Source organism: Excalfactoria chinensis, chromosome 4 (genome assembly GCF_039878825.1).
Source record: "Excalfactoria chinensis isolate bCotChi1 chromosome 4, bCotChi1.hap2, whole genome shotgun sequence".
Taxonomy (NCBI): Eukaryota; Metazoa; Chordata; class Aves; order Galliformes; family Phasianidae; genus Excalfactoria; species Excalfactoria chinensis.
The window spans coordinates 21150420-21164145 of NC_092828.1; the positions used below are offsets into that span (position 1 = coordinate 21150420).

The 13726-nt window shown below is 39.8% G+C and overlaps 1 protein-coding gene across 1 annotated transcript in view; it reads left to right on the top strand.

Annotated features, from left to right (window-relative positions):
* The window catches only part of UBE2K (ubiquitin conjugating enzyme E2 K), a 36102-nt gene that overhangs the window by 10320 nt on the left and 12056 nt on the right, over positions 1-13726 (top strand). Inside the window, exons 2-4 of the mRNA XM_072333938.1 lie at positions 4682-4775; positions 9456-9514; positions 12007-12089. Of these exons, the coding sequence (XP_072190039.1) occupies positions 4682-4775; positions 9456-9514; positions 12007-12089 (236 nt within the window). The remainder of the gene's footprint in view (positions 1-4681; positions 4776-9455; positions 9515-12006; positions 12090-13726) is intronic.

Genomic DNA, 13726 nt, shown 5'->3' on the forward strand with positions numbered 1-13726 from the left:
TCCAGTTCTGCAACTCCTGCCCATTATTAATGCTTCTTGGTACTGTAAATATCACGTGTGGCTAAACAGTTATAACCTGTGTCTGTGTTAGGGCCCTTACATCAGCACAACAGTGTAAGTGTGCTGCTGTATACTCGGCTTTCATGGCATGGCTTCCCCAGTTTAGCCGCACCATCCTCGTAAGTGACACAGGCTGTTATTGTATAACCACATGAGCTTGTGCCAGTGTAGCTGAGTCAGTTACACCTTTGCCTGCCTGTGACTGACACAACTATTTTGTCAGCAGTAGTTGAGACGGACACTGGAGCTGAAGTTTCTAAATACTTTTAGGCTGTCCTAAGGCAGTGCCAAGAAGCAGTGTCACATGCCTCTTGTAGCCTTGTCACTTCCTACTTCTTTGCTCCCTCTCCTAGTCCCAGTTTGCAGTGAATCAAATAAGGGAGTTGAATTGAAATGAAGTATCATAGTGAGATACTTGTAACCCAGGTGCTTGCTCTGCAGCTCTATGAGCATGTGCATAGAGTCCTGCTACCGCCTTCATGGAGCTCTAGGAGGAGGAGAGTAGAACCTTGGCAGCAGTTCAGCTGTTCTGAGCTGCTGCTGGGGCTGGGGGTAAAGTAATGTTTTAACTGCTGAACGGGGCAAGAACTGATATTTAGAGGCTCTAAAGAAAGCTGTACCAAAATGTATCATTTTGCAGAGTCTGGTTTAGCTCTTGCCGGATGAAGATATTTTTCATACTTGAAATGTTTTGTTTTCTTACAGAAGAAAATCCTGCTGGGGTTGTTACTGTATCTAAATACTTGTAGTAATACAGAACTTTAAAGCTGATATTGCTTTAATCTCTTGTTAAATATATTAATTGGAATTTGAGATGAATTTATGTTAGTGCTGATCAGTGAAAACTTCTGTTCGTATGCCTTACAAGTACTGCAGAAATATCCCAGGGTACTCATTTGTATCTCCTTAGATACATCCAAATATGTTAGATATTAGTTGCATAGTATGTTGGTTAATAAACAGAGAAAGTTCTTCCATTAGAAGACAAAACTAACCTGATTTCATTTTTTTATTTTTGTTTATTTATTTATTTATTGTAAAATGAGCAACTAGAAAACACAGGTGAAACTTGGATGAGATAGGATGTGCAGTGTGGAAGAACTTCAGGACTGGAAGTGATAGTAGGGCCAAAGGATGTAAGAGTGTTTTAAGAAAATGCATTTCTTTGTATTGATCTTATCTGGGAAAGCTGCTCTTTAATGTCTTTAGACAGAGTTGCTTCCTTTCTTTGCCCTGCCCTGCCTTGCCCCAAACACTTAATTGATGATGAGCATTGCTTTGAAGGTCAACAGGAGCGCTCCCTGTGAATGTGATGTACTGATCTCAACTGATTGTACGGTACAGATAATTCATAGCCATGACCGACAATTGTGACACGTTTGCTTCTCTTAACAAGCTTCAGGTTTTTCAGGGCTCTGGAGATATACTTCGTTCCAGCTTTGAAGTGGGAGTAAGTCTGAAGCAATACTTAGCTCTTCAGAGTTTGTGACTGTGGTGGTGGTGGGGGAGGAGGGGATTTTTGCGTGGAGCTGAATATTTTTTTTACAGTTGAATTTGCTGTTTTGCTGCAACATAGTGCCTTGCACTTCTGGTTTGCTTTCTAGTTAAGTGGTGCATCCTACCTTTTTTCTGTTCTCCTATTTCTGGCATAAGAGTGGGCAATGTGGATGCAGTGTGCTTCCCAAGCTGTTCTGGGGGAGCAAAGGCTGAAGAGGGCTGGTTTATGAAGAGGGGAAGGCCAGGAAGCTGAAGGAAGGGAGGTAAATTTGATTATAATAATGCACGTGGAGTTTTAACCAGTTGGTCTGAAAAGAGAAGACGAGAGCACTGCTGTGATGCAGGGAATGCATTTAAAAAGAAAAAAGACCCTATTTGTAATCTTCCTTGAATACTGAGGAAAAAAGCGCAGAGGGAATGATACTGTGCCTTGCATCCACTGCTTTAATCCTTTCATTTATCAGCCTCGATCAAAATCAATTTAAAGTGAGATGGTATAGCATTAATTCTTGTAGATTCCTTGAATAAGGTTTTTGTGGGTGGAGTGTTTTCATCTTGACAAGGAATATTAGTAGGAATTGTTACAAAACTTGTCTGGAACTATGAAAGTAAATGCTGCTAGTGATGGCATGGCTCAGATATTTCAGGAGTTGTTCGCCCAGTGATTTAGTTACCAAATTGCTACTGAATCAACAGGAGGTGTTGCTATTCTAGGCTTGGCGTGGAAGAGTAATGAGGTCTTTGTAGGAGAAGTGCTTCAGGGAAAATCAACTTGTGCTGTGTGATCGCAGGTTGGATCCTGTGTTGTGCAATGAGGGCTGTTGGTGTCGGAGAGGCATCCTTCTGGAGTGTGTAACAGAATGCTGCTGAAGGCAGCTTCATAGAAGCAGCCCCAGTGGTTGTGTGGGAGGCCAGGGATTTCTTCTGTCAGAGCTGCAAAGATGAAGTGCTTTTACCTGTGTGATCCTCATTAAGAGGAAGTATTATAGGCAAACACCCCAGATTTGATGAGATGGGACAATCATTATGGTTAAATGTTGGCCATTTCTTTGGGGATGTGGGCAAAAACAAGAACTGGCAAAGCCAAACTGAGCTGTGCCTTGCAAAGTCCTTCAGCACAGTAGGAAAAGGATCCTACAGCTACGTAAATAAGTCCTTTTGCTATACAGGGGCATGCTGGAAATGAGATATGATCCCCAAAATAAATAAATCCTTTCACTGAGGCAATGTGAAGCAGCCTGCAGTTCTTCAAGGTTGTGCTTACAGGATAGACCTCATCATCTCCTGTGCACTGGGCTTGCTGGTTTGTGAAGGAACTGGTTGTGGGGTTAGCAATAATGGGTGTGTGTCTGTTTCCACCAAAGTTCAAGTTAAGAGGGAGTTGTGGAAAGTTGCTAGTGTGTTATTAATTGACATGGAAAATGAAGGTGGGTATCCAAGCTGCTACATCAACATGGAGAGCCTTGGGGAAAACACCGAGGTGAAAATGTTGAGTGGAAAATAAAGTAAGTTATGGAGTGAGTTGACTGTAGATACTGCCATTGGTTTTCTGGGCAGGAAGCAGAGTTTTGAAAGGTTCTTTGAAAGAAAATGCTCTGGTCAGACAACTTCTCTGAAGAGCAGGAAAAATGAAAATCGATCTAAAATCTGTTCAGATGTAAGGAATATAATTTCATCGGCTCTATTAATAGCTTCCTTCCCTTCTCTGCTGTGTTCTCTAAGGTCATGAAAGATGATGCAACACCTGGTGCTAAATCTAAAATAAAAAAAACCCAACTAGTTGATACCTTTAAACAAGGCATTAATAATTCAATACTGACTTTCAATTTTGGATGTGTGTTGTGGTCTTAAATTTGTACCATGGTTGAATGTGTTCTTTGAAGCCCCCCTGTGTGGCTGTGCAGTTGTAGCTGCTGCATCCCTTCTGTGGCGTGAGGGCTTTTTACCTAAATTCTGAAGGCAAGTGGAGAAATAAAAGTCCTAAATCCCCCCTGGATTAATTTAGTGGAACTTCCATTTGGTGTTCTTTACATGGTGAAACTATTACTTAAACTTCGTTGTTTTTTCTTCCCCTTTATATCTGAGCATTTCTGTTCTGAAAGGCACACCTCTTTTGGTGGGTGGTACTCAATCTGTGGAACCTTTGTGGGAAGGAAACGGGCAGTTAATCTCCTAGTGGTTGTTCAGTGAATTCTGCATCGTTAATGCTTCATGCCATTGGTAGATCTGAGAATCAGTTGATGGCAACCATCATCTTCACATTCTAATGATGTGAGAAGATGGTACAAGGTTTGTGAAGAAAATAATGTGCAATTCAGGAAATCTCTGTTGCATTCAGTGAGCATTGCATACACAACAGCAGGACAGGCAAAGCTTTAGTAACTTCTGAAAGGGAATTTTGCTTTGCCTTGTCAAAAATGTTACTGACTGAAGGATCTGTATGAATTGCATTAATACTGCTCTCGGGGCTTGAAAGGCAAATTGAATGGAACGTGCAGCTCTGGCTAAGCATCAAGAGTGGATTTGGGAAAGCATCTGTTTTCTCAGTGTCAAAATAGTGTTTTTATTTTGCAGGCAAGTTGGTACGGGTGTGAAAATGCCTAGGAGGTGACAATGAAATTCAAGTGTATAAATAAATAGTACCTTATGCCTAAATATTAAAGATAAACATGATCTTAAGACTCCAATATTCTGTTTAGATCATCATCTGGTTCAAAAATAGTGAGCACTCCACATGGGGATGTCTGTCTTATTCCAGTGAAAATGACAATGATGTCTATTATTATTCCAGTAGCTCTAAACCAGAACAAAAGGCAGCACATAATTCAGCTGCTGTAGCTTTAAGCTAGTTTAACAAATGCATTGGTATTTAAATGTAACTAATAAAAAAAGTAACTTCAGATACTGCTGTATTGCTTTGCTTATTTTAGTGATAATATAAGGGGAATTAATGACGTTGCTAATGCTTTACAGATTGTTTTTATTGGAGGAGGACTCCAACTGGAAGATCCACTTTAGGTCACCGTATTAAAAAATCAAAGCAATTCTACAATGTAAAGTATATTCTCGGGGTAATCTGTGTCAAACACTTACTTACGACTCTTTCTCTGTTCTTTTTTTTCAGACGAGCAAAAATCAAATTAAAGTAGATCTTGTAGATGAGAACTTCACAGAATTAAGAGGAGAAATAGCAGGACCTCCGGATACACCATATGAAGGCAAGTAAAGTTTTTGTGTATGATCACTGTGCACTTCATGTGTCTTAAGATGCTTTGTTTGTAAAATTAATTAACAGCATAAAAATCAAGAGCTACATGTTTGAAAATGTTTATTTTTTTTAATAGAAAGTTTTTTTTTAAGCAGTTTAACACGTGTTGTCTGGTGCATTTGTTCCACAGCAGGACTGGCTGTCCGGTATCAGATGTACATGTATAAGCTCTGCAGTACAATTGGTACAAAGCTGGTTTTTAGTGTTAATAATTTTAGACATCCATGCAGCATCATGAAACTTCAAATTTTATTCTGTTATAATGTCACGTGCATTTCTGTGTCGAATGTGGTGGTCATTCAGAAATGTTCTGTTACTCTGTCTGAAGAGAATGCCATTGCAAGTTAAATTTGGGATTAATTTATATTGGAGTGGGGAACTCCATTGGACAACGTACAGGTGTCTTCAGAAGTTACCTTACTGACTTTTTAGTGTGGTGAAGCTGATAGCAGTAACCACCTGCTTCAAGTAATCACCCATTTCTTCAGCCTGGAAAAAGGGAAGTAATTTAAAACATACTAGAAAACAAACAAAAAACCTTTAGAAGCTCATAGAGAGCACGTGATTAAAGATACCAAATAACTCAGTAGTGCTTACAGCTGTGGACATCCTTATCTGTGTCTGATAAATGTGAAACGCTTTCTATTAAGATTCCTTGATGATAAATGATGGTGCTTTTAACAAGTTGGTTTTTTTTAGTTACTTCTAACTGGTGTATTACCTAAAGTTCTACTGCATTTGAATTTTTAGCTAAACTTTCAGTAAGCAAAAATGTCTCAAGAAATGCTGCAGGCAAATTGTTTTGATGAGAACTTAATCAGTTTTCCAAGGTTTCAGTTGCTTTAGTTTTCCGTGCCTCAGGGCCAAGATTGGGATCTGAGTTTTGTTCCGGTATGTGCTGTTAATCAGTGGTCTGAAAGGTAAATCCTTATCAATAGGAAAACAGCTGAAATGTGTGTTGGAGGTATAGGTGTACCTGCACTCAGCGCTGGTAGCTACCGCTGGAAATCTGATTGTCACAGTGTCATGGAGATGCTCCCTTGGAGCTGCTTCTCAGGGCTAACAGCTGCTGGTGCAGTAGCACAGAGTAAGGGAGGTCACTCCAGCACTCCCCCAACCGGGACCCAGTGAAAGAGGAGGAAACAAATCAACTAAGGGTGGAGAATATTGGCAGAGGGTGAAGGTGCCTAAAGCTGAGGAGAAAAGAAATGAGTCTGGAAGGGAGGGAGCAGAAAAGTGGAAGTCTTGTCTGTAGTTGTAGGGATGATCCCCTCCAGAACCTCAGCCCTGGAGTTCCTCTGTCAAGCAAGTAACAGCAGTTCTCCCATGTCTCCATACCCTCCTCTCATCAGTCACTAGTGTTTAGCTGACAGAAGATAATAGTTGGAAAGAAGATAATTTCTTCAGGTTATAGCGTGCCTTCAATTTGAAAGAACTTCACTGCAGGCATGAATGTACTGTCCTGGTAAACCTACTTGGAAGTGGATATTTCTGCTTAGTTGAATAATTCCCTAAAAAAGGTTTTCATTCATGTCTGCAGAGCTGGATTCTGTGTTATGCTGGATAATTGCAGCTGGACCAATATTTCAAAAACAGAGCACTGTGTTCATACATTCAGTGTGTCTGGCTAATGAAAACTAGCAGTGTGTTTAGTGCTAAGTTTCTGATGGGAAGTGCAGGCAAAGTTGCATACATGCTAATGAGTACATTTAATGATGCGGGTGAAAGGATATACTTGGCATCCTGTTTTGAGGAGAAGTAGGGCAGAACTATTATGTGTACTTATTGTGGCAGGAAAACAGTGTGGCCATACGCTTACTTGAATCTGCAAGGTAAATACCCCAAGAGGCAAACCTCAAGCTTCCAACAGCCCAGATTGACGTTTGAGTTCTTCAAATGCTGATATTTCTGTAACATGGTTTTATGCATTTATTCTCTTATGTATTTACAGATGGCTTGCCAGCGTGTGTAGTTTATAGTTTATGACTAAAGCGGAAATGCATGCTGCATAATTACTGTCTGATTTCATGTCATCTGCAGTCTGAACAATACAACGCATACTTTATGGGCAGAAGCTAACTAACACGGCCCTTCAAGTCAGACCCTTCCTTGATACAGGAGGGGGTTTTTAGGGCTGTTGGGAGGTAAAAGACCGCTAATATTTATAACTGACCTCAGCTGATGAGGTACCCAAAACCAAACTGCTGCTACAGAGTTCTTTTGTAGGCCGTACTGGGACATTAATTGGTTTCAGTATGACTGAGAGGAGGAATGCAATCTACTCTTGACAAATCTACAGCTTTAGTTTTTTCTGCAAGTGTTGTCGAATTTATTCTGACCAATTTTCAGAATATTACTGGGCACGACTGCCCCTGAAACGGTGCTGCTTAACAGTGCTGCTTTCCACTCCACAACGCTCGTTTGAGGAGAGGACCTTTAGAAGTCTGTTAGCAGCTGCTGTTCTACTTGTTTTACTCAAAGTCAAGAACTTGTCGATAGTTTTTACACACCGTGTAATAGAGATTAATTTTGAGCCAGGTTTGTATGTGAACCACAGTTAGTGAAGAAACGTCTGACTGTAAATTCCACAAGAAAGGTTATTAAAGCTTAGTCTTAATTCTATCAAGAGATGTACTTTCCAAGAAGAGCACAGAAGGAATGTTCTTCTGTTAGCGGTTAATTTGATCTCATGTGTTAAATGCTGGAGAAAGATCATACAAATGCATCGTCCCTTTTACTAAAAAAATAAAGAAAACAGCAGAAATCTTAGCATTTTAAGCTTAGTATTGAGGAAATAAAGTGAACAACTGTCCAGACTTGTTTATTCAGTCTTCAAATTGGTGGATTTAACTGTAAACTTCAGTGCACAACAATTGTGCTTAATAAGTACCATAGCCAGCTTACTGGTCCCTGCAGTTTTAACATCTTTTGGAGTTGTGCATCCCAGCTGGACAAATCTGGCAGCCAAGCAGTCCATTGTGGAGAAGGCTGTAATAGTCTGTCTTTTACAGGCACCGTCTTAATGGCATGCAGAAGAAATGATTATATTCAAGGCCAGGATTTCTTACATTGTGTTACGAAACGGCGTGGTCACGAAGTTGTACAGGGACTGATGAATTTGAGTAATCCAGGAGCAGTGTAATTCTGTTCCTTGAAGGAAATGCTGCTCATTCAAACAGAAGAAAAAGTGAACTGAAGTGTCTGTAGTTGACGTAAGCATTTAGTGTCTTCAAAAATAACTTGCCCGTGCTATCGTGTAAGCAAAGGCAAGCAATCAGTTCAGAAATGATGGTAATTTGGGGCTTGTTAGCCCTGGTGTACTTTCTGCTGAATCCTTTGGAGTTACTGTAGAATTAATAGAGGGAACTGCATCTGTAGTAAGCACAGTAAAATACCAGCGAATACTAACCATAGCCAGTTTCAAGTGTACTGTATTGTACTGAATTACATTTAAAACAGTGAGGTGTTGGTACTTTCCAGTGTGTATTTTTGGCACAGATAAAAAGATGCCATGGACTTGAACTGTTCAGAGCGTTCCTTGAAGTTTGTTTGTGGGTTTGTTTGTTTTTTACATGTAGACCTATATGGAGAGTACTTGAGATTGATTTTTGTGCAGGGCTGTAGATAATGAAACTTAGGGATTCTAATAAAAAAACCAAAAAGTGTATTTAATGATAGGGAAGGTTTCCTTCAGAAAGAACAGTGGTAGAATGAGGGGGAGAATTAGCAAGTGAGGAGCAATGTTTTCAGTTTCTATAAAAGCCAGGTGTCTAAGTTGGTGTGTGTGTCTTGGTATGCTCTGTTCTTTTCATCGTTAAAATGGTGCCACTGCTTCCTGGCAAGTAAGCGTGAGTAGGCAGGGATGGTTTGAGGTGGAAATCTTGAATGTTTAGATAAGGATATTGTAACAGGCAGATGAAAACAAAATATGTTTACAGAAGGGCAGCAGAGAGTTCCATCTTCCAGATTCATGCTGTCCTTTCCTACATGCTGTAATTCTACAAATGATATTAATAGTCCTAGTATTTGGAAGTACTGAATTGCAGTGGAATTGTAAATGCTCCCTTCAGACAGTAATGTAGAGCATAATGGAACAGCATTGGATCCTCCTTTTTTTTCCAAAGCACCGTAGCTTCAATGGCGCTGTTGAATGTTCTCAGGTCTGGAAAGCTTAAGTGAAATTAACTTCAACAATTGGGGGGGGTGGGCAGGGAATCTGATTGGTAGTTAATGGGCTATGGAAAAGAGTCAAAATAATGTAACATTCTATATTCACCCTGGTCACTCCTGTGGCCTTTTGCTTCATTTGATGTCTGCTTTGGGATACTGATTTATAGTTTAGTATATTTTACTTACACAGAATGGAGAAATTATAATTTTGGAAATAACTGCAGGTGAACATACATAGTAATATACCTGGGGAATATAGATTCTGATTTGAATAAGCTGATATGGCTTTATTAGGTATCACTGACGTTCATTTATGTATAAGGCATGTGACATCTAATGCTCACCAGTCAATTTAAATTGCTGGAAAATGTGAGCCTTCAGAAGCCTAAGTTTTGCTGACATAAGATTAAGCTTAATCAATATTCAGTTTTAACTTCTAATTTGTTTCTGTGTTCTGAAGGTGGAAGATATCAGCTAGAGATAAAAATTCCAGAGACATATCCATTTAATCCTCCTAAGGTAAGATCAACATGTTTTTGTAAAATAGTTTGCCTATCAAGTTATTTTTTCATTGTCCTTAGTTATTTGCTTATGTACCCATTTGCTTTGTAGTACCCATCTTCTTTTTTTTTATTGTCCTATAGACAGGAACTGGAACTGTCTTTTCAAGGTAGAAATCGTGCCGAATATGCAGCTGTATCCAGTCAGAAATACACTGACTGTTCTTCAGAGTACAAACTGATAAATTCTGGGCAGTGGTTTATTGACCCTCCTGTAATTTCTTCTTGGCAAGATGCGGTTTTTGGGTAGCTTTTCCTTGATGTAGAGAATATTGATTTCTGCCTGCCGCACCTTGGAATCACTGAAGAAATGCTGAAATAGATAATTGTTTGTTCTTTTACTTCTTTAAACGCCATAAACTATATTTGGTAAAGTCTTAGGTTTAACCTTCCATGTTTTCTGTTAATAATTAAATATGGCTAGAGCTGCAGTTATTTTATGACCTAAAGACCAATAGAAATAGTAGTGTTTTACTGCGGTTTTTCTGAAGGAGTGCATAAAATGTGCACGAGCACGGGAGATGTGAGAAGTGTGTTGAATTTACTTGTACACTCCTGCAGCTTGCTGCCCTTCACTTCTACCACATCTTCTTTCTTGTGTCTTTTCCATTTGTGACTCTGCTTCCATCTCAAATAGTGCTCAGAATAGTGTTTACTCCAGCTATGTGCAGCTGCAGTTGCGTATTCCTTGTTTGCTCCCTTCTTCAGTAGCTTATGATAAGCTAGCAGGCTCAGCGTTGTCTTACAGCTGTCTCACAGCTTTTTGATTGGCTTTCTGTTTAAGTCTGAAAGATGTCTTTGGCTAAGAAGGTGTCTTGAGTTGTGATTATTTTCACCTTGGTGTGTAATAATGGGAAGGGACCTGGAAAGAGGAGGAGGGGGGCGGTGTCAGTAGCACTTAGCTCTTGTCCTTTGGGTGACTTCCTTGGGTCTGGAGTGAAAGACAGTAATTTCTTGCTACTGAAATGTCTGTTGGTTTCATCTGTGTGTGTTCTGGTGGGAGCTAAAAATAAGAAGGGCTGAAATCAGTAGTAGGCCCTGAAAGATAAGCCTGTGGACCATGGTTTAATTGCTGCTTTAGGGCTTGATGCTCATTTCGGAAGCTTATAGATAGCTGTTAGAAACTCAATGCGCTGTAGCATAGTACTGCTTATTCTGGAGTAGATGGTCTTGAATTGGAGGCCTTTTGGCTTGTATCTAGCCCTGCCTTCCATCTGAAAGATTTCTTTATCTTGTTCAGAATGTGGTTTGACAGCCATTGTTAACTTGTATTCTCTGTGAGAAAATACTCAATATTTGCATGTTGCCTTGTGGTGGTTTTTTTTTGTGTTGTACGTTTACAGAGTTGAGCTGGTTAATAAGAGGCTCAACAGATGTGGGCTCTTAGATTCTGTCCTGGAAAGCAGAACTGTTCCGGTCTCAGCTATCCATACGCTGATTGTTTTGATCTTATTATAGTCTCGTATGTACAGTGTTTTACTGTAGTACTTGACCAACAATGTGTTGGCTGCACTGATTTGCTTACAGATCAGGGGCAGAAGTTGAAAGTGAGTCTGTGCCTTTGATAAAATGGCTGGCAGTGAGGAGGTGGAGATGGGAAATGCTGAAGCAGGTCAGTCATCTTAAGGCAGTTAAAAGCAAGCGAAGAGGTCTGAAGAAAATTCAGTGGGCATCCATGGGTTTGCATACATTCCTTTCAGAGGACAGTTTATATAGGAAAATGCTGGTTCTAGCTTTCTCAGCATCTTTCAAAACATTACCATGTCTACTTTATGACTGTGAATACACTTTAGTGTTTAAGTATGGATGTGATTGATGGACGAGTGCTGGGACCTGGTCTTTTCCAACAGCAAAGAAAAAGTATTCTAATTTAGTTAGGTTTGGGTTTGTTGAAAGACGTTGTGCATGTGGATAGCAGGACTGGATGTTTGTGAAAGTCGAGCATCCACCAAGGAAACTTTTTTGATACTCTGGTAGCTACCATCAATTCAGCTGAACAGTGAGATCCAGTGCCTACATCTGGGGTTCAGGGATCTGCCTTAACTGAGCAGACTTTTTAGCACTTAAGCCGACTTTTGACAATGCTGAAGATCTGTGTTTGCTTTTCACTCTGCGCTTGTGTTTTAACACTGGAAGATGTTTCTGAGTGCCTTTGTGTGATGTGAGGATGTGCCCATGTGATAGTATATGGGAGAACGGCTGGGGATGATTTTGGCGTGCTTAGTGGAGCAGTAGTCTGTTTCTGAGTAAAGCAAGGCTGTGTGTAATAAATGGACTTGTGAACTTGAGGCCTCATGGAAAACGTCGTATCGTAGTCTTAGCTCAGTTTTTAGTTTGATCTTTCCTAAATCACTATTACTTCATAATATTAGAAATGGTGCGTTTAAAATATGTTTACTTCACATTCTGCATGTAATAACCATCTCATTTAAAACTTTTCTTGTGTTTTAGGTGCGGTTTATCACCAAAATATGGCATCCTAATATTAGCTCAGTTACTGGGGCCATCTGTTTGGATATTCTGAAAGATCAATGGTAAGATTCCATATAGGCTTGAAAAGTGTCCTAGATGGAAGGCAGCAGCTCTTGTTGCTTTTCGATTTGTGTTTGTATTTTCATATGTTCTTTAAGCATTTCAGTACAGTATTTTATAACAAAATGGTTGGGAAGTTACTTTGAAAAGTACTGAGTAGATATTAACTGATTAATGAGCTTTTTCACAGATGAGGGTGTATGTTTCATTGCTGATGTTGTTTAGTTCTTCTCCATTAACAAGTACTACCTTTTGTCTTCTGAGTTTTGTCTTTCTAGCCTCCTGAGATGAAAGCAGAAAAAAATAAGTCCTTCATTTAGATTTTTGGCTTGTACTTTGAAATAAAATTGTGAGAGAGTTAAAACAATGTGTGGAGTACAGCTGGGAATCTAGGAGTGTGAAAGGCAACAGGTGGACAATAGGAAGGGGAGAACACACTGCCATACTGATTCTGTCTCAGTTATGGTTGATAATACTTATGATTTGAACCTCTAAACTTTTGCCTTTTAGCTGCTGGTCAGTTACTGACTGATTGATTGTTACTGGTGTGTAAATTTAAAAGGTTTTAATAGCCCAAACCCTTGGAATAAATCTGTACAAACAGTGAGAGATGAACTCACTGTATGATTTTTTTCCCCAAGTGATAAAATCTTCAAGCACTATGAAGTGTGTGCACCAATTGTATCGTTGTTCTGATGTCCAGTGGAAGAAGAGAAAGATGAATTTCAGTCTTAGACGTCAGTCCCAAAGGAGTGGGACTGTAATTCCCAGCTAGATAAATATCACTGTCTAATTCACATAGGCTTCAAATGCTTATAACTTCCACAGCTTCGTCAAGACTAGTATTGGCCAAGCAGGTGTCAGCGTGCTTTGGAAGAGAAACTCTAGAGCAGAAAGTTTGAGTTCAGGTCTTGCAGGTGACATGGAATATATACTTTTATTTTTGCATGATGAGAAGTTTTGCAGTGTGTGTAGCAAAGCATGGTATAAATTAGCAAAATGGATTGTAAGAGGCATACAGAATTATTACTTGTCCTCGTTTTTTGGAACTGCTTGGATTTTCTTTCAATCTTGTAGCACTTTAGCCATATTTTAGGCAATAGAATCTTTCAGCATACGTGGTTAACTGTGTAACTTACATAGCTAAAGCCAGTGTACTTTTATGTCAGCACCATCCCCTGCAGTTGAACTGGAGATTAATGGCTCTTCAGCTGTGCAAGAGCAGTTTTCTGAGTGATCATAAGGCAGATCAGCAAAAAGGTGTTGGGCAAACAGCTGGCAGCTGCTTACTCTACTGGAGGTTTTTACTTTGGTTGGTTTTTGGCTTTGGCAAAATAACAACCTTTAGGGGATGTTTTTAACAGAGATCCTTTCACTGATTTGAACATAAGCCTCATTGGGAGAGCACGTTTCTTTCATTTGAGACAAGGTTTACATAGTCAGTATGTGGGAAGTATTTATTTCTAGAAGCAGAGGTGGCTAACAGGGGACCTTCATCGCAGTGTCACTAATGCTGCCCTCAGAAGAATTTATCCAAAGCGCTGAAGTTCAGGGTCTTGTTTTTTATTCTTTCCATCTTTTGCTGCTTCTTTATTCCCTGCCTGGTTGCATTACTCCCAGTGCCTAGGCTTGTGACTTC